The 20,726-nt window shown below is 55.8% G+C and overlaps 1 protein-coding gene and 1 long non-coding RNA gene across 2 annotated transcripts in view; both read left to right on the top strand.

Moving 5' to 3' along the window:
• LOC141371579 (uncharacterized) overlaps window positions 1-20,726 on the top strand; it is a 54,312-nt gene that overhangs the window by 353 nt on the left and 33,233 nt on the right. The gene's annotated exons all lie outside the window — the stretch shown is intronic.
• Window positions 9,642-11,288, top strand: SOX1 (SRY-box transcription factor 1). Its single transcript, XM_025874496.2, has one exon. The coding sequence runs from the start codon at window positions 10,119-10,121 to the stop codon at window positions 11,286-11,288; it is 1,170 nt and encodes a 389-aa protein (XP_025730281.1). The 5' UTR covers window positions 9,642-10,118.

The following is a 20,726-nucleotide window of genomic DNA, read 5'->3' on the forward strand; positions in this document are numbered from 1 at the left end:
CACACACACACACACACACACACACACACACACACACACACACACACCAATGAACAGAGAGCCCTTGACCTGCGGCGAACGCCCGGACCCACCCGGCGCCTGGCCGCGAACCCCGCGGGCGTGGCCGACGTCTAGATCCCGCCGGCTAGGGGAGGGCGCCCCGAGGTGGGTTCCTGGGTCCCCCAAAGCCCCGCCTGCTGAGCGGTGGAGGTGACCCCGGCGCGGGCGCCCAGGCCCCCTCGGCGCTTCCTCCCTCCTCCTACGAAATCGCTCCCGCTCGTCATCTCGGTCGGTACAACGCGGCGCACGCCTGGGTCCTCCAAGCGCCCAGCCAGGAGCCTCCCCACCCGCGCGGGCCCGGCGCCCGCTTCCGCCCCTATTTCCCAGGTCTGAGCCGCCCGCGGCGAGGAAAGGTCGCGAAGTTTCAAAGGTGAAATGGATTTTCGGCTGGGGCCGGTGCTGGAATGGACGGAGCGGGCGGGGCCGGCCTGGCAGCCATCGACCGGGAACAGAGCGAGGCTGGCTGCCTCAGCCTGCAAGAAACAGGTGTTTGAGCACGATAGCGGCCGCCAGTCAATTAACCCATTAAAAGCCCGCTTTACCGCATTGATTTCCCGGAGCGCGAGGGGCCGGCGTCCTGGAAGCCCCTTTGTGAAGGGCAAGGGCGCGAGGGGGGAGGGGGTTGCCCTGATGGCACCCCCAGGTAGCGGAGGGGACCCCTGAAGCCCTGCCCACCGCAGCGGTGTTGTCCAGGCGGCCAGGTCGGTGTCTTTCCTCACGCAGGAGTTGGGAAAGGAGGGCTCCTGCTCTGATCTACCCCAGGACCATGATCTTGTTACCCTAGGCCCCTTCCCCGCCCAGCTTGGGGCTAGCGAAGTGGCAAGGGCACGGAAGTGCCCTGTGCCGACCACTGTGCCAGACACATCCCACTGTGGCTGAGGACCCCTGGTTAAGGCTGGGACCCACAGAGCGAGGAATACCGCCCCGCCCCCCTCCGTGTTGCCAGGTTCCTTCCCGGAAGGGCGCGGCGGGCCGGGTAGCTTGGCCTGAGCATTTTGGAACACAGAGAACACCAAGCATGCTCCCTGAAAGCGACAGAAAATGTTCAGGTGGCCTTGAGTTCTGGGTCCTTTTTATTCCTGGACAGGATGGAGCAAAAGACCGAGCCAGGCGTGGGAGTCGGCAGGTCAGGGGCTGGGGGCTGGGGGACAGGCTCGGGCTTGAAAGGGCGAGGCCTCCCTCCGAGGACCTGGGTGAACCGTGGGCTGCTAGACTTGCTGCCCACGGGCTCCCAGCCCACCAGTAGAAGGAGGTGCTGCGGCTCCGCTCCGGGTGGCAGCCTACCTGCTCACTGGCAGAGGACCCAGTCTACCTGGGAAGGTGGGCAGTAAGTAGCCTCTCCTCCAGGAGCAAATGTGGCTGTGTGTTCTGAGGGTTGAACACAATTTTAGTCAAAATATAAAGCCATCAGAGACTTCGTACCCTGCAACCTGAGTACCCCTCCTGGGCTGCCCGGTGGGGCCCTTTGTCCTTTTGGGGCCACTCCCCAGAGCGGTGGGTGCCAGTCCGGGAGCAGGCAGTCCCTGAAGGGAGAGACAGCGCCCGCAGACGGTTGGAAAGGTGGGATCTTCCTTCAGCCGGTTTTGCAGGAAACTATGTTCACTCACTTTTTCCTCACTGCCCACAAGATTTAAGGTTCCAAGTTGCTCTGGAACAAGGCTGTTTCTCTCTCTGATCTGCGAAACCTCCTCCATCTCATTTTCATGGTGCCTGCTCCCCACGTTAGTTGGCATCCTGTGGGGAAGGGGCATCCCTGGGGATGCTTTGGGGTTGCTGCAGGTCCTTCCCCATCCCTCTTGTCCAAAGGCTGCCACCACAAGTAATGACAAATGAATAATACGAGTGTGCTCTCCAGAAAGGCCCACACGGCCAGGTCGGCCCCAGGCCTTCACCCCGCGGGAGGGAAATGGGATTTCCCCTCTGAGGACAGCTGGTGTCTGTCCCCGCCAGGTAAGGTAACCAGCATTCCAGTGCAGCCAGAGGGCCCTCTCTTAGCTCAGAGCGCAGGGCAGTGGTGCGAGCTTTGGAGCCCAGTTCCACGGCTGGAAGATCTCAGCGGACCTACTTCTGTGTTTGCAGTTTTCTGGAGTAAGCAACACACGCAACTGAAAGGCTTGAAATTGTGTCAAAGTGATGTTTTAATCTCACTGAAAAGTGTATTAAAGGACAAGATGTAATTTATGTGAGACGCCTCGATGAAAGGAGAGATTGGAGTGGATGCTCCTTTCACTCCCGTGAACCCGTGTCATGTTGATATTGAAGCCTGTGTAGCTAATCTAATTTGCAATAACAGGGATGGCCTGTAAGAAAAAGCATCTCTGATTTCGCTTTATTTCTTTTCATTAGAAATTCCTTATGACTTGTCTCCTCTTGTGAGTGATGCCTTTTCTATGTGGGGCTAATGAGAGAATGTGATACAGGGCTCTCTCCTGCTCCCCGCGGCTCTTTCCTGCAAACGCCCCTGGTCACCGGCTCACCTGGCCTCGCCTGGACCCGGTGGGGTCGCTGACGCTGCTTGAAAGAGCGGTTCTCAGCTCTGCAGAAAGGAACCTGGGCAGCCAGAGCCTGCTGGCCGTGTGCGTTCACCTGCAGGGGCTCCTTGCCTCTCCCAAGGACTTTGGCTTTAGAAGTTAGCTCAAGCAGAGGTCCTGTATTCTCAGATCTTTACATTCTACAGATTTTAATTTGAATAGTTAGGAAGCTCCCCCCATCCCGGAAAGTTTGATCTTTGATGAGTCTTTACAGGAGCTTAGAAAACCAAATACACCTACCCTCAGAGGAGGTGCTTTGTGTTCTTACTATCACATGGGACACAAGCATTCTTTACCAATAAAAACCTACACGCGTTAGAAAATTACAACTTTTGTACAATGTAACAAGGTGTATTCAAACTGTTAATTATGGGGGTTTGTGTAAATGAAACTTTACCAGTGACCCATTTAATTTTGTGGTAATTACTGACAAAATAAGACAAGGATGAATCACAATGCAGTATATTTATCTTGAAGGAGACTCTTGCGCTGAGTGAGGTAGTTAAGCCAAGGAGTAAGACAAAATTTGCCGGGGGGTGGGGGGTGTTGCAGAAATATAAAAAGTACATAAAAAACACACTGTGAAGTCATTCGGATTAAAACAGCAGAAAAGGCGACTCAGGTGGCCTAAAAAAGCCCATCCACATTTTAGAGGCGCCATAATTTTCTCCTCAAACTCCAAGGCCCTGGCGCCGTCAGGTCAGCTGTGCGGATCCACGGACTTGAGCACGGCTTTGGCGGGTCCTACAAGGCGGGGGGCTCTTCCAGCTCGGCCTCGGCTCTGGGCCGCACGCGCCCCCGGGAGGACAGGCGGCACGGCGCAGCGGCCGCCGCGGGCAGGCGGGCGCGGAGGGGAGGGGCGCCGACGCCCCCGCACTCCGGCCCAGCTCGCTCTCCGCACGCGCGTCTGGCGGCCGTCTCCTTCCCGGCTTCCCCGCAGGGCTTCCAGTGACCGGGCGAGGCCGGGGACGCGGGGCCGGCGGCTTCTGGTCAAGCTCCGCCTGCGGCCCCGGCGTGAAGCAGCGGCTTGGCCCAGGCCCACCGGCCAGGCCGCTGGGCACTAGCCCGGGTCCTCACCCGAGCCGCTCGCTCGCCAAGTTGTTAATCGGTGTGGACACGAGAATGCGGGCAGCCTGCCGTGCCCTCCGGCGACGGCTGCCCTGGGCGGGGGACGCCAGGCCCTCCCGGCTGGCGCCCCGGGCCGGGCGAGGGGTGGGAGCCCGGGCAGAGCTCGTCGCGTCTTTGAAGGCCGCCCAGCAGAACTGCGCGCTAAAGCTGCGCTCGGCCCGGCTCTCCGCCTCGATTGGTTTGGTTTGGGCTGAGTGGGGGCCCCCTCGAGGGGACGCCAGCGTCCAGGTGTACGGGGCAGGTGGCCGAGATTCTGGTGGGAAAGTTTCCCACAGAAGGGCCGGGCAGGCCGAGCGGCAGGAGGAGCCCGCGCTCGCTGGAGGCGAGGCCCCGGCGGCCTGGCACCCCGCGGCCGCCCAGCTTCGCGCGCCCGGCCCGCCGCCGCCCTCCCTCTTGAGCGCTCGCAGCTCCGCCGGGGCCGAGGGCGCAAGGCTCCCCTCGGGTCTCAGTGTTTCCCTCCCCTTGTCTTCTCTCTTTCATTCATAAACCTGGTGGCTACAGACGCAGCTTGAATATTGACGTCTCTCCCCCAACAGCTCCGCCGTTAACCCAATTACAGAATTCATCAAGAACTGTGTTGAATTATCTCTTTCCATACAGTATCAGCATTAGCCTAATTAAAAGCTATAATGTCTGATATAATGATTAAATCGTTAGCTCTGCTGTAGGGAAGCAATATTTTGTTTTCCCTTCAATTAGAAGCTGATTGAGGTTTTCAGAGCAGGTCAGCTGTGAAATTTGAATTATATGTGTGAGTACTGCTCACAGGGTGAGCCCCTACTCGAAAGCTCCCAGAGATTCTCCAAATGCTTTCACCCAGAGAGCTAGGAGGCACAAAACAGCACACACGCACGCACACACACACGGTTGTTTGCTCTTCAGTGTGAATTTACGGACCCCCACACTGACGGCTGGGAAGAAAGCCGTGTTTGCTTTCGAGGGGAAGGGCTTTATTCCCCCTTTCCTGGAGACGCTACAGGCTCAGCCCTCCACACCCGGACGCTCCCAGCGGAAGGAGTGGACGGCGGACCTGTGCGCTCAGGGAGGCTGCACAGGTCCCCTGCTCTGTTGCTCCCCCTAAATGGCACAGATGCCCTACGAGCGGTTCTTTGTCTTCTTCTTCTTTCCCCTCTTCCATGACTAGTTTTTTCTCCTTTAAAAGAAAGAAAAAAAATCAACAAAGAAACTTTTGTGCTACTTTGGCTCGGTTGGCTTTGTTTGGGAACAACGGGCCAAGTTAGCAGGGTCAGGGCGCGGAGGGGGCCCGAGGGCGCCCGGGGACCCGGGACAGACAAGCGCCCCCCACCCCCGCCACGACCCCCAGCCTTCCCCCGCGCACCCCGGCTCGAAAAACCCCGAAGACGCGCGCCGAGCCCTGGAGCGGCGCGCGAGGCTGCAGGAGCCGGGAACCGGGCGCGGCGGCGGAGAGCGGGGGCCGGAGGCCGGCGGCTCCGCGAGGCGGCGAGGGCGGCGGCGGCCAGCAGACGGCGATCGCGGCCCGCGCTCCCGCGGCTCCGGGCAGGGGGGAAACGCGGCCTCCGCCGCCGCCCTCCCGGCGCTGTCCCCCTGCAGCGGCGCCCGCCGGCGCCGCCGTCCCTCCCGCCTCTCCTCGGCCTGCGCCTCCTGTCGGCAGAGACGGCCTCGAAGGCCTCAGCGGCCTCCGGGTCTCCCTTTTTCTCCTCGCCCGCGCTCGCTCTTCTCCGATCACTTTTTTCTCTCCGCAAATCCGGCCTTGAATTGGCGGCTCCCTCCCTCAGGATTTGCCTCCCTAGACTCTGGTCTGAGCCCTTTGGGGCGACACCAGAGCCTGCAAGGCTGCGCCCCGGGCGGTGCACGGAGGCGTCTACGCAGGGCCTCGGTTGTCCACGCGTCCCGGAAGCCGCAGGAGCGGAACTGTGGGCGGGCAGCGGCCCGCGGTCTGCGCGCATCCCCCGGGCGGGTGTCCCCAGGACGGGCCGGCTGCGCCAAGGCCGCCCAAGACAGGCGTTTTTAGGCTTCGCGGTTCCCCTACGGTGACCTTTCACCAACTTCCGTCCCCACCCCCCAACTCCTGACCTGTCCATCTCTCCACCTGCTTGGAGCTTTAGACTGGCGCTGGTACAGAAAGTCACCTCTAGGTGCCTGAAAGGTAGCTTTCCTTTAAAGAGTGCTGGGGGCAATCTACAGGGGATTCTATCCACAGTGACCCTCTCTGCTCCCGGGGTTCCTCCTAAGCACAACCACAGGGAGGGGGGGGAAAAGCCAGAGCCAAAAGTTTTAGTTACTCCACAAAAACAGTTTTCGCTAGTGGTGGTAGAAGTCCAGAAATCAATTTATTTGAGAGTCAAGGGCTTTTGTATAATTGCCTAAATACATCACACACATACATATGCATATATTCGGAATGTTTATACACCTAAGAACACATATGCATCTACCCTGCCTGAACACATGTATGTTTATGTCTGCATATATTCTTTGTGGGCATGCGTGCATATATGTGTGCATATTCTGCATGTACACGCACATATATTCTGTGTGTACACACATATGGATACATAAGCATATGTGTGTGTATCATGTCCTCTGAGGAGGCTTGGATCTGAATTTCCTTTCAGATCATGCCCACAAGTTAAATAAAAGAACGGGAAGTATCTTTACTCATCCATATTTCCGAGTTGATCTTCATTTTGGCATTTTGAGCGAAGAGATACAATGAAGTCTCTGAAAAGCCAAAAGAACCAATGTGGTCAATCAACAGCAAGGTAATCCCTCAGTCAGGGCCTGGGCCCTGACATTACTGGAAAATAGTGTAGTCTGTCTTCAAACCCTCCAGTGCCCAACCTTGGAGAAGCCCTCCAGTGTGAAGGAGGCCCCTGCCAACCTGGTGGGGGGTGGGAGGGAGTAACAAAACCGGGGAGAGGAGGTGTTTTTCAAACTGGGTTTTGGACCGTTTTCTCTCCTTTTAAAGAGTCACTGGGGAGAGAGGGGTCAGAAGGAGCAAGCAATTGAGGCTCCCAAAAGCCATTAAGGCAGGAGGTGATACAACGCTCCTCAGCCTCCATGCCAGGACGGAAGGCACGGAGAGGTCTGGCACTCACCGCCCTGCCACTGCCTAATTGGCACAGGCGACTGCTGCCAATCATCTATCACTTGGCAACAAGTTACACCTGCGGCTCTGGTTTAATGCTTCTGCACGTGGGCACCCATAGAGTGTGCACCCGCCTGGGCCCAGGGAACATCTCGTCACTAAAAAGGGCTTATGGAGAGCGCCCTGAACGCTAAGCACTAGCATGATCTCACACAAGGCTAAACCATTTACCTCCTATTTAGAGGCTCTGGAAAACAAGGGTAACATCGTATTTGGAAACAATTTTCAGGACTATGGTAGAAAGAAACCAGACCATTTCAAAGTCGGCTATCCAAGTTCCCAAAAGCATAAAGCATTCCTGCAATGCTAACTGGAGTGCGGGGTGTTTATAAAATAAATTGCTCCATTGATATGGAAAATAATGTGCCAAGCTTGACTCACACAAAGCATTTTCAGGGGGTCTTAGGCTATTTAGTTTAAAATCTAAATTGAAAAGCAGAGGAAAAGAAATCTTTCAATTGCTAAGTGGATAATATAGTTTATAATTTGTAAACCATTTCCTTTATTTCAATCTTGCTGACTTTCCATAACACACTGGATTTCACTGCACACCCATCGCCTCCTAAATTATCAAAAGAAAAACGGGGCTGTAGCATTCTTAAACAATATTCTTGTTCTTTTTTTGTTCACTCACAATGTAACTGATATTTGGAGGTAGTGCATACAACAAATCAAAAGATTTAACAAACTGGATTGATGAAATGAGAAGGTAGTTGAAAACCAAGTTTATAACCTAGACCTTTAGTGAAAAATTAAATACAAAATGACGTTTCCTTTCTAATATAATTATGTATTATTTGATGAGTTCACTATGAAACACTGAATGGCCTGAAACGGAAGCAGTTCAATCTGCAGAGACCAATTTGCTGTTGCACTGCACCGTAGCAACCTTGAAATAGTAATAAAAAGGCTACAGTAACAATCATAGTAATTGAGAGGAGGGAAAGGAGGATCCCTGCACCGTGGACAAGCAATGGGGTCAGGATATTCACAACCTCAGAATTTTTTTTCAGTGGTGGTGGGGGGGGGGAATAAGGTGTCACGTAGTCACTGCCCAGCATACTTAAACATCCGTATTAGTACGCTCAGGGCCACCCTCATCCTGACCCGTTTACTTCCACTACGGGAGGGTCAGTCATGCCGCTTTGCTTAGGCTCGGCTTTACCCACCCGCAGTCTCCTAAGCACCTCCCTCTGCGGTGCTACACGGGCGCCCGCGTGGAGTACGCATGAGGGATGCTTGGGCTCAACGGACTCTCTGCAAGAAGTCCTTGGGCCACTTGCTTATCGTTCGGACGGAAACAGTAGCGTGAGCGCGATGGTGGGGGCTTTGAGATTGGGTTTGGAAATCTCTTGTGCGTCCCCAACTGGAAGACACTTTAAAGTTTAGTTATTATAACCGCAGGTGGGGCCTTCCTCCTCCCAAGAACCAGGCCTTTCGTTCGCATAATGTAGGAAAACGGCATTTGCCGCTTAATCGTGAGGCTCCATTTTCCCCGTTCGGTGTCCAGTGGGCCCTACTCCGTTCACACAGTTTTCACAGTTCTTGGGCAAACAAATGCTGGAAGATTCGCTCCAGAAGAGCGCGGGATCCATCATTCTTTTGCGATTTAAACAAACTTTTTCAACTGTTGAGTTGCTACTAGATTCCAGATAGATCTTGTTTCCTAGTTCCCTAGCAATTTCTTTTTAGGAGGAAAAAGCTAAATTGAGAAGAGTACGCGCCTATAACCCCCAAGCTCATTGGAAGACCCTCAAAAAAAAAAAATGTTCAGGGCTGATGCTAAAAGCAGCTATGGAGCCAAGTCTGACAAAAACGCCCCCCCCCCCCACCTTTAGGGGAATTCTTGGGGCCTGGATGGGAAGGCCTTCCTACGAGAGGGGGCACTGGAGAACTTCTCACACGCGGCGGCGGAGCAGGTATCCCTGGGAGGGTCTCACAGAAGAACCCGTGGGGGGCTTTCGAGTTGCGGATCTCAGACGCCCCCCACTACCTCCGACTCCGGAGGGCGCGCCTGTCCCTCCCAGGCCTCGGGGCCTGCCGGGGGTGAGGTTCTCGCCACGGTCCCAACTTTCCCCTCCCCAGCAAGCGCAGAGTTGGACGGCGGGGGTGCAGAGAAGCTGGGTCTCCACTGCACTTGTTTAAACAAGGCTCCAGGCTGTATCCCCACCCCACCCCCCGCCCCTCCTGCCGCTCTTCCTCCCGCCCCGAACGATTCTTTTATTCGTCTCCGCTTTTAAACCCAACCTTAATCGTTCGGAGCGCGCGGGCGGGAGAGGCGAGGAGGGCGAGCTCGGGGTTTGCCGCCGCCGCGCGCGCTCAGGAAGCAGCGTGGCTGTGCCCCCTCCCAGGCCTCCTTCCCCCTCCTTCCTGCCCCTGCTCTCCCTCCTTCCTCCCCTCCTCCCGCCCCGCCGCCCGCGCCCCGAGCATCTACTCCCTCCCCACGTCACTCGCCAGCGCGCCATGCAAATCACCGCCGCCGCCGGCTCCCATTGGCCGCGGTGCGCTCATTTAATGGCAGCCCGGGCCCGGCGTATGGCTGCTGGGCCCCGCGCGCCGCCGGCCCCGCGTGCGCCTCCGCTCCGAGCGCACGGCCTCGGGCAGGCAGTGGGCAGCCAGTCCCGGGCTCGGCGGCCCAGCTCTCAGGCCCTCTCCGCGCGCCTGCGCTCCCAGCGCTGCCCCCTGCCCCCCTCCCCAACGGCCCCCCTCCGCGCCCCCCCTCGGCGCCACGCTCCCCCCGGGCACCTGGGACCGGCACATGCCCAGCGCACGCGGCGCGCCGCGCTGCTAGAAGTTGCAGCCCCGGACTTGGAGGCCGCTGAGGACCCAGTGCAGGAGTAAGGAGGCAGTGCGCGGCGGCGGCCGGCAAGGAGGAGGCAGAGAGCCCCGGGCCAGGCCCCGCGCACCGCTCGCGTCCCGAAAAGTGGAGCTGCAACTTGGCCACGACTGCACCTGTTTGCACCGCTCCGCCGAGGCGACAGGGCTGCGGCGGCGGCGGCGGCGACCCCGGCCATCGCCGTCTCCGGCAAGTGGTTTGAGCACGAGGAGAAACTTTGCACCTGTGAGCTGGACCTGCGCTGAGTGCGTGTGTTTTTGCCTCTTGTTCTGTCGTCGTTGCTTCCGCCTGCCCCGTCCTTCTCTCTGGTAGGACTTCAGCACCCTCCCCACGTCTCGCTCTGTTCCACTGAGCCCCTCTCCATCCTCCACCCCCGGCCGTCTATGCTCCTGGCCCTCCCCGCGCGGTGCCGGTGAACCCGCGGGCCGCCCCGATGTACAGCATGATGATGGAGACCGACCTGCACTCGCCTGGCGGCGCCCAGGCCCCCACGAACCTGTCGGGCCCGGCCGGGGCGGGCGGCGGCGGCGGCGGCGGCGGCGGCGGCGGTGGGGTCGCCAAGGCCAACCAGGACCGGGTCAAGCGGCCCATGAACGCCTTCATGGTGTGGTCCCGTGGGCAGCGGCGCAAGATGGCCCAGGAGAACCCCAAGATGCACAACTCGGAGATCAGCAAGCGCCTGGGCGCCGAGTGGAAGGTCATGTCCGAGGCCGAGAAGCGGCCGTTCATCGACGAGGCCAAGCGGCTGCGCGCGCTGCACATGAAGGAGCACCCGGATTACAAGTACCGGCCGCGCCGCAAGACCAAGACGCTGCTCAAGAAGGACAAGTACTCGCTGGCCGGCGGGCTGCTGGCGGCCGGAGCGGGCGGCGGCGGCGCGGCCGTGGCCATGGGCGTGGGCGTGGGTGTGGGCGCGGCGGCCGTGGGCCAGCGCCTCGAGAGCCCGGGCGGCGCGGCGGGCGGCGGCTACGCGCACGTCAACGGCTGGGCCAACGGCGCCTACCCCGGCTCGGTGGCGGCGGCGGCAGCGGCCGCGGCCATGATGCAGGAGGCGCAGCTGGCCTACGGGCAGCACCCGGGCGCGGGCGGCGCGCACCCGCACGCGCACCCGGCGCACCCGCACCCGCACCACCCGCACGCGCACCCGCACAACCCGCAGCCCATGCACCGCTACGACATGGGCGCGCTGCAATACAGCCCCATCTCCAACTCGCAGGGCTACATGAGCGCCTCGCCCTCGGGCTACGGCGGCCTCCCCTACGGCGCCGCGGCCGCCGCCGCCGCCGCCGCGGGCGGCGCGCACCAGAACTCGGCCGTGGCGGCGGCGGCGGCGGCGGCGGCCGCGTCGTCGGGCGCCCTGGGCGCGCTGGGCTCGCTCGTCAAGTCTGAGCCGAGCGGCAGCCCTCCCGCCCCGGCGCACTCGCGGGCGCCGTGCCCCGGGGACCTGCGCGAAATGATCAGCATGTACTTGCCCGCCGGCGAGAGCGGCGACCCGGCGGCAGCCGCAGCAGCGGCGGCGCAGAGCCGGCTGCACTCGCTGCCGCAGCACTACCAGGGCGCGGGCGCGGGCGTCAACGGCACGGTGCCCCTGACGCACATTTAGGGACGCGGGGACACTGCGGCCCGCGCCCACGACGCGCGAAGAGGAGCGCGCGGCCCGCCCGGGCGCCCGGCGCCGAGCGGCCTTGCTTTTGTACAGACGTTTCCACGTTCTTGTAAAGAGGAAAACACTGGCGACGAATGCGGGTGACACACGCCCCCCAGCTCACCTTTCCGGGAGCTCCTGGGGACTGCCAGGCGCAGACAACAGCCTGTGGTTTAGACTGACTTCGGTGTTTTCTTGAGACTTTTTGTACAGTATTTATCATTCACGGAGGAGGCAGAAAGCGTTTTCTTTGCTCGAGGGGACAAAGACCAAACCAAGTGAGAGGCGACTCCAACTTTTCTAGCCCGGCCGGCGCGCCCACTCGCATCCTGCATCGCTTCCTGACGGCCTTCGGTTACCCTAGACCCGGTGCCGGGGAGCTGTTCTCATTTGTTATCGATGTAGTAAGGCAGATCCAAACACTTACGAGTTTTTTGTAGTTGTTATCGCTTTTTTGGGTTGGTTTGTTAATTTATACAAAGAGATCTCCCCACTCCTTTCAAATGGCAGCGTTATATTCTGGGTTTTGTAAAACTTTCTGTATCTGAGCATTTCCATTTTTTTTTGTTTTGTTTTGTATTATTTCTTGTAAATGCATTGTGAAATTTTTATTTTAGGCGTTGCGGTGTGGGGAGGGGGATTCAGATTATGTACATAATTTCCTAAAAAGCCTTTCTTCTAAAGACGAAAAAAGACCTCTCCTTAAAAAAAATGCATCGAGTTTTGAGTCAATAAATTTAAGAGAGAGAGAAAAAAAGCCCAGTTTTCCCCCATAATGTGGAACGTGCTAATTTTATATGCATGTTTTGTGAGCTCAAAATACAATTAGTAAATCTGACAAAGGAGAAAGAAATTATCAGCATAAACTAAAAGTGAGGGATCCTCAGGGGGAGGGTACGATCTTCACGGAGCTTCTTTCAGTGGAAGGGAAGAAAGTTTAAATCGATAGATTTATTTTGTAGCGTTTACAGTGTTAATATGGATCAAGAAATAATTACCAGGATAAAAAAAAAAAAACACCCCTCATTTTATAGTCTGGCCCTTTCGTGTGTTGTTTCTAACTGCGGGCGGACACTGGCAGGCTCTGCGTCCTCCAGTGGGCCGGGGATCTTCCCCAGTTTGGTCTGGAGGAGGAAGACCCCAATGGCGGGACCAAGCTACGGGTGGATGACAAAGACCACCGCGGGGTTACCGATGCCCCAATTCCTCTGCAATTAGCAAGATTGCAAATGGAATTTATCTGAATTTGACTCAAGGAAACACCCTTTGAACCAAAATGTACTGCAGCGGAGCCCACTCCGTCCCTCCTCAGCCCCTCCCTCTGGCTTATTTCTCCTTGGGAAAGGGCAGAATGATCTTGAATTCTCTCTCTCCGCCTCCCACCCCACACACACTCACCGGACCACTCTCCCCATCCCCAGCGTGAACTGGGATACACAAAATGTGATGTTTATTATTCCTCATGAGATCGGAGGGTGTTTGATGCTTTAAATTTTTTAATTATATTTTTTCTAGGTGTTTATGGGTACATTGCAGTTTTTTTCTGGAATTTAAAGTTTTCTGTAAAACTTTGTCTTCAAGTAATCTGACAGCATTAAATATTGCATTTAAAAGTTACACTGTAGCAAATACATTTTGAAATTAGTCACAACATAGAGATGAAATTATATTTTTGGGGAAAAAAGAAAGCCTTTAGGCCACATCAAAACATGTTGATTTCATCAGCCTTAGGCCTCCCCGTCATTTTCTTTTCTTGTCCTGGAATGAGCATAGACCATCTAACCAAAAACGGGCCTATGCTAGCAGGTTAATGAGAACCACATTCAGCCTGCATTGGAGAATAGCTTTAAGTAAAATGTTAACCTGGCAATTGACATGTGTAAGTTTTTGGAGTCATTTTGGTAATTTTGCTTAAACCATGCATTTTTTAAAGTGACTGCAAAAATCTCAAGAATGATGTCCACTGCTTCTTTCTAACAAGATAATAAAGTCCCCTCTTTTTTCTTCCTTTTTTTTTTTTAAGCTTTAGAAATCTGAAGTTATTTGGATCTATATGGATTGCTGAGTGGATCAGCATCATGAGATAGTCGGGGAATAAATGAATGCATGCCACACACAGTCTCCTCTGGGAGATGCTCTGGGAAATTCTGTAATGCTCTGTTAATTCACCACACCCAGCTTAAGGAGCAGGCCACATTGACTCTGAAATGTGCAACTAGATAGACTCTCTGGGTTCTTTTGCTGACTCCTAATCTCAGCGTCCACCTGCATTTACTAAGGTGGCAGACAGATGTGTGGCCATGCTCACATATGTGTACACCCAGGTTTGTATCTGGGCTCAGCTGTTGGCCTCCAAGTCTTAGCTCATCACACTATTAGTAATGTGGGTCACACTGGAAGTGCTTCAGACTCTAAAAAGTTTAGCAGTATGCAGGAGTTCCAGGCAGAGCTGTCCCTTGGTTTCTTGGAAGGTGAGTTTATAGTTTGGCATTTTTCCACACGTGTCTCATACATAGCTGAATTCAATGCCAGGTGCTGGGAGCCACTTTGTTAAAAACCCAGGAAGACCTTAAAATAGGAATTCCTGCAATGCAGCATATTTGTTTTGTTGGTTGGAACATGGCAAAAAGCAAATATAAATTCGTTAATGACTCTATTTAGAAATAACCGGGATGGGGGAGCAGACCATGGCTGGGATTCATCTCAGGACTGAGACCCTATCACCCCAGCAGCGTTTCTCCAACTTACATTGGTGGAGAAAATATTCCACTAGGCCCTTGCAGACGTCTCACTCAACCGTGAATCCGGTTCTTGTCAAGGTGCTGCTCGTCATATTCACGAAATGAAATAGTATATGATGATTTTTATATGATGGCTTCACTCACTTCCCAAATCACAGGGTGGCATTTCTATCGCTTATTCCAATTTTGTTCGAAAACCGTGTGGACAAGACTCGTTTGGGGGCCTTGTACAAAGTTCGCGTAACTTCGTGCAGCAGCGCCTGAGAGAATCGCTCATAAACCGGCCATTGGCCGCGGCCCCGCTGTCCAAGCTGTGGGTAGCACGGTTTGCTGGAGGGGGTTTACTCTTGTTCCGCACCACCACCACCACCACCACCCCTTTTTTTTTAAACTAACGGGCCCTTTTTGTTGTTAAGACTCTAACACCAACCCCCCACGCCCGGCCAAAGAAACCCACTAGTAGCTAAATGAAATGAATTAATTTTAAAACCAGTCGCGGGTACGGCGCGCGCCTGATCTGCAGATGTGTGTCGGGTAGCGTGACTGATAGGTCTATTAAAATCATGCATGTGGGAGAAGAATAACACGCATATTCACGCATTTCATTTTCCCGACAAAGACTGGGCCATGCAGAGATCTGTCTCCGGAAAATTCCGGTTAATTCGAGAAACCGTCCCGGGCCCCGGAAGACGCGCTCCGGGGCGGCCAGGCTCTTGCACCCACCGCCCGCGGCGCCCGCTCTGCTCGCCCGCCCTCTCCCTGGTCCCCCTCACCCCCCTCCCCGCTTCCGCAGCCTGGGCCGCGGGGCAGAGGCTCCAGAAACGTCGGCGGCAGAATGTAATAATAGGTTTGATTCCTTGGAAACTTCAAGTGAAAAGCAGACTTGGCCTTGGCGCAGCTCCTTTTCCAGCACGACTATTCGGCGGGATTGAAAGGCCGGGCCAGAAGGGGAGGGGAGAGGGGCGCAGGCCCTCCGGGCGAGCAGCCGAGGGAGGTGGGTCTGGTCCCCGCCCCCGGGCCTGCAGGGTCGGGGCAGCGCGGGGGCCGGGCGAGGGACACAGGGACCTTTCGCCCTCCCCCCCCCCCCGGCCCCGGGGCCCCCCCCCCCCCCCAGCCCGCAGGCCCCCAGCCCGAGGGCGAGGCCCGGCGGGGGGCGCAGAGCCCTCATCCCCGCCCCTCCTCTGCCCCCTGCCAGGCCCTTCCTCTCCAGCTGCGCGCCCCCGGGACCCCAGCGGCGTGGGCAGCAGCGCCCGGTGCGCGCGGTGCGCGGCCCGGGTCCCCTCCGGGCGGGGGCGGCCGGCCTCCCGGCTTCGCCTGCCGCCCTTCCCCCGCCCTGCTCCCCCGAAGCCGGAGTCGTGGCGGCTTCCTGGCCTTTGCGCCCGGCTCACGTCCTCCCCTCTGCACCCTTTGCACCCCTTCCCGTCCCGCTAGCCACTCGCCGCTCCTGCGTTTCCTCCTCGCCTCCCTCTTTACCTCCGTCCCCTTCCCGCCTCCGGCACAGTCCCTTCCTTTCTCTGTGCGCCCGGCCTCCCTTTGTCCTCCGCGCGTCCTTCTCCGCCCCGCGCCCCTCGTCGCCGCGGCTGCAGCCCCGGACGCTGCCTTCGAGTTGGGCTGGGGTCGGCCCGCCCCCCCCCCTGGCCCCCCCCCCCCCCCCCCCCCCCCCGCCCCCGATCGCTCGGCCTCGTCCCCACTGGTTCACACGGGAGGGGCGGGAACCCGGGCACCGACTTGGAGCCCGCGGCCGGGGCGACCCCCGCCCGGTGCAGCCCGGGCTCGCGGGCCGGCGGTGTCAGCCGCGGGGGATTAAGGTGACTGATGCGAGGGAAGAGGCAGAGTGTTTTTGTGTTTAAAGAGAGCGGGATTAGTAAAGAGAAAGTCCTGACCCGGGGTCAGCTGCAAGTCAAACCCTTTTACAATCAGCTAGCGGAACAAGCACGTCTCCCGGCCCGGCCGCAACACGTGGGAGGAAGGAGGCGATGGAGGGGCCGCACCCCGGCGGCCCGGTGGGGGGCAGGAGCGGGGAGATGGAAGGCCCGCACCCCCGGACTCCGGGGTGGAGGGCAGGGGGAGCGCAGGGGGCAGGTGAGGGACCAGCGCCCCGGGCTGCCGAGGGGAGGGCGGGGGAGGGGGCCGAGAGGAGGCATCCGCACTCCGGGCCCGAGCCCGCACTGGAGGGGGTCGGCGCGGAGGGGGGGCGAGGCGGGGGGGGGGGCGAATAACAGCGCGGGCTTGGAGCTTTGCGAGGCGGGATGGGCTGCCCCGCAGAACTCCTTCTTCTCCAGAATGCCCGCGTCTCCCATTTCCTGGGCCGTCTTCGGGCCGCTCCTCCGAAGGGGAGCCCGGGGAGAACGTTTGGTGGGCTCCCTGCTCCAGAGGCTCCGTCCTATTAATGCGGTTCTATTTCCGTAAGAAACCAAAACCGAAAGAGCAGGTCCCGGGACGTGGTGCTTCGCCGGGTCCCACCCAGGGCTCTGCCCGCAGTCGTCGCCTCCCTTAGGCCCCCCAGCAAACCCCGACCGGTAGCAGCACTGCGGGGTGGAGGCGAAATGTGTTCCAGCCCCCACCGCCCATCAGGGTGGAAGAGTGAGGCCCCCGTTTGGGTGATGAACCGGGCCGACTTCTTCAGGGAGTGAGACCCCGGGCGGCGGGCGGCAAGGGGTGGGGGTGGGGCGGGGGGCGCCGGTCTGAAAAGTAATAAAGACTGGAGTTTGGGGGGAGGGATGAGAGGGGTCGGGGAGGAGAAAACAAAGTAGATAAATCTTTGTCTTCCCTAATAGTCAGGTCCAGAATTTATGCTTAAATCACACCAAGAATTTTAACAAATATGAAAAACAGAGAAAATACCCCAAACAAGTGATTGGTGCAAGACAGAAAAAGGTCATCTCTTTAGGTAATGAAAAACAAACAAACAGGATCGCCACATTTTACTCTAGGATGGCTTTTCATCTTTAAATATGAAAACATCAACACCAGTTGAGAGAGAGAACGCAGTTTAAAGACACCACAAAACCGTGAGGGAGCGGCGCGCTCAGGCTGCCCTGGGTCAGGCTGGTGCACCGAGGTGGCCAACGGGCTCCGGGGTTCAAAAGCAAGTGACACATCGCTACTCGGTAACCTGCTCAATGTAACCGAGGGGGAAATTTTGTCTGTGGCGGAAACTCTGGACACTGAGTAATTCCGAATATGCCCCGCAGCTCCCAAGGATTTAATTGCGGGCAGCCACTTCGGAACAACCATGTGGGTACATTGAAGATGTTGTTTGTGAAGAACAGCAGGTCATCACATGCAAAGTCTCGAAATAGTCAGCCAGTCAAATCAGTGGAAAAAATCAGCTTTTGTTAGATTTTGCAGTTTCAGGAATTAGGCATTCACTGCAGAGCTGCAGTTTTGAGAAATTGCAATGTCAGGCATGTTCCCAATGGGGAAATATTGTGAGTGTGGAGGAATGCAAGATTGGGTTTGACAATGGGGAAACTGACAAGAGTTATCACCCAGACATTGTTTTCTCTCTGAGCACCCCGGAAATGCTAACTAGAGATGATATCTAGAGGCAGAAATAGCACTCTCTGTTCGTCCTACGCACTTGAAAGACACGAAAACAAGAGTCTTAGACATCTAGAGGACTGACCCAGGATTTCCTACGATGAATACCAGGATATAGGGCAAAGTACCGTGCAGGTGTGTAAAACCTGCAAGCACAGTAACAGCCTCCTCAGGATCAGCATGAAGACATTCAAAGCAGAGGCCAACTTATCTTTTTATTTCTAAGCAACAGAATAGGAGGGAATCCAGGTGAGCGAGTTTTAACCTGGGAAAAGATTTAGAACCCTCATGCTTTTAAGTAATCCAAACTATAGGGGAAAATTTCAGGACACAGAAAAGCCCAAACTCCACCAGTAAATTTACCGTGAATATCCACGTAGATGGATAAGCAGGAGCTTCGTTCTTTGTGCTAAAAATTGAATTGAAGAGCGAAGTTTATTCTTGTAAAAATTGGCTATTTGCATTTTCACCCTACAGAGAAATGACACACGTGTGCCCAAAGAAAAGGAAGAATGGAGGAGAAAAGTTAGTCCCTGTGGTATTTATTGTATTTCTGTTCTCTGTTGAACGTGGGGAAGAACAGGAGACTTGGACTGAGAGAGAACTGCCCTTGAATCATGGCTTGGCACATCCAGCTCTCTGCCCTTGGTCAAAGGTCCTCCGAGTCCCTTTTCTCTATGCAAAAAGAAATGATAAAACCGACGTCATAAGAATATGGTCAGACTTAATGATCTAGGGTGTATGCTGTGTCTAGAAAAGACTCTCAATAAATGGTCATTTGACATATAAGCCTGCGTCAGCTCAGGCATGGGTACGGTGGGAGAATTGTGGCATTAATGCCAAATTTGGCCTGAGTGGGAACAGTGCTACCTATATGCACCAATATGCCCCAATGCACCAACATGCTCTTTAGAGTTACGTGACAAGCATCATATTCATCCGTTCATCTGTTCAACAAAGATCGATTACGGCACATTCCATGTCCAGGTTATTACAAGAGCACACGTAGGTGTGTGGCCAGACACTGGGGCTCACTGCCCAGCAGAGGTGAGACTGTTTGTCACACCAGCGAGTATGCTATCAGGGGCTACAACTGAGGGACAGAGACATCTGCTAGATGCGACCTGATCATTTGTGCCCCGTTTTGGGGAGTCAGGGAAGGCTTCTCAGAGGAAGTCGGAGCTGGACATCCTGGTGCTGCTTCAACATCCCCCTGGGGCCACGAGGCGCCCATGCTATATGTCTTTATGCACCAGTGAAGACTGCAACATAGATTTGAGCAGAGCATGTACAGTAACTGCTTTGTTTTCCAACCAATGGCTGCTGCAGATCGGCTCAGAGCTGTCAGGGATGGAGATTTTGAGGTTCACTGGGACAGTGGCCTCTCGTCCTCAGGGTGGAAGGGACACCAGAAGAGCTTACTTCCCATCCAGCCTCGCAGACCAGGGCCCCTGACAGGCCGAGTGTGAATCAGTCAAGAGTGTGCACGATCGCAGGCGTGCGGAGGACACGGAAGGGTCGCGCAGGGTCCTGGGAAATCTGTGCCAGAGATAGGCCCGAAAATTCGTATGCTAAATAGCTGCCGAAACTATGTCTCCGTCACTTAGATTTGAGTAGCGGTTTATTATTTATAAAGTGCTCTCAATTGTTCAATTTAGAGGACTTTTGAAAAAATTAAATTAGTGGGAGAAGAAAAAAAATTTAAGCTGGATTATTAGAATCTCATAAATAGAAAGCCTGACTGATTTATTGCTTTTATTTTCCGTTCCCCGACGAAGTGCTCTGGTGGCCTGTGGGTGCGCACGGCCGCTCCTGAGCCACAGTCGGGGTGAAGCGTCAAGAGCATACGCCCGCACACACCTATTGCTTCACGGAATGGAAGATAAAAGGGGTAAACAGAGTCATATGTTGTTTACCAGGTTCTAAGCTTACCAAGCCGATGGGCATTCACATGCACTGGGTCTGTGTAGCCCTTGTGAATGCCACGTGGGCCCCGACACCTGTGGCACGTAGTGAATGGCACGTATGAAATGTAAGGAAGGGCACATAATAGTGCACACGGGATGGAGTAAGTCGGTTTAGTTGGAGGGATGATAATTGTTAAAAAGTACGGGGTCATTAGTTTCTCCATATGGTCATCTGTAAAATGGGACTAGTTTGTTATAAAAAACAACAACAACACTTCGATACATTAAGTACTTCACATGTCTTTGAGAGGAAGAGGTCCTGCAAGTTGGGGGAGGGTGCTGCCCTGTGCACAGAATAAACCCGAACGCACGGGCGGCGGGGCATCTGCAAAGCCCACGGCTCTGCATTGCAGAGATCACGCTTCCGGCCAATCACAGTAGAATTCTAGATACAAATCTAGATGAAGGTGTGGCCGTGGAAGAAATCACGACCCATTTGAATAGCATTGGAGAAAATAAATGTTAAATATAATATAATTAGAGAAAATGCTCTATAAAAAGAATCAAAACTATGTTAGTAATAGAAGAATGCCAGTATGGCTTTTAGGTAATTTCAGAACACAAGGCACCATTCAGGAAATCTGATAATCTACGCATTTTAAGTATAGCTTTTTGGAGAAAATGGCATTGCCTTTGTTGACTAAATCATTCATAATTTTAATGATGAGGATGTCAGTCCAGATCATTAGGCCCCTGTGAGTAGTGGGGAGGGCAGAGTTTCCTAAACTGACTCGTTTTGAATATTCTAACGTGGGATGGACACCCAGCTGTTCCTCCCGGCCCCCGCCTGCCCCTCGGATCCTGCCTTCCACATCCAGGACTGGACGCGCTCTGTCGCCACACAGCTTACACAGACGAGGGAGAACCCCGTTCTCAGAAAGAGAGCAGGCATGCTCGGGAACAGAACTGGTGGTACTCGAGTCAGTGCAATGAAACAGAGAGGCAAAAAAGAGCCGGTGCAGTAAACACCTAGGGTGGTTCGGAAAGCAGGCTTGCCCCTGGTCAAAGCCATCAGACTGAGCCTCTGCGTGGGAAGTGGGTGGGAACCCAGGGGCAAGGGGCGCACTTACAACCCACAGGGACGCAAACCCGATGACCCTATTTTAGCAAGTCCTTAGCCCATCTGGGCTTATGTGCCAGTGTTT

This window comes from Callorhinus ursinus, unplaced genomic scaffold, assembly GCF_003265705.2.
Source record: "Callorhinus ursinus isolate GAN/ISIS: 27379988/994484 unplaced genomic scaffold, GSC_fseal_2.0 scaffold79, whole genome shotgun sequence".
In the NCBI taxonomy this organism is placed as follows: Eukaryota; Metazoa; Chordata; class Mammalia; order Carnivora; family Otariidae; genus Callorhinus; species Callorhinus ursinus.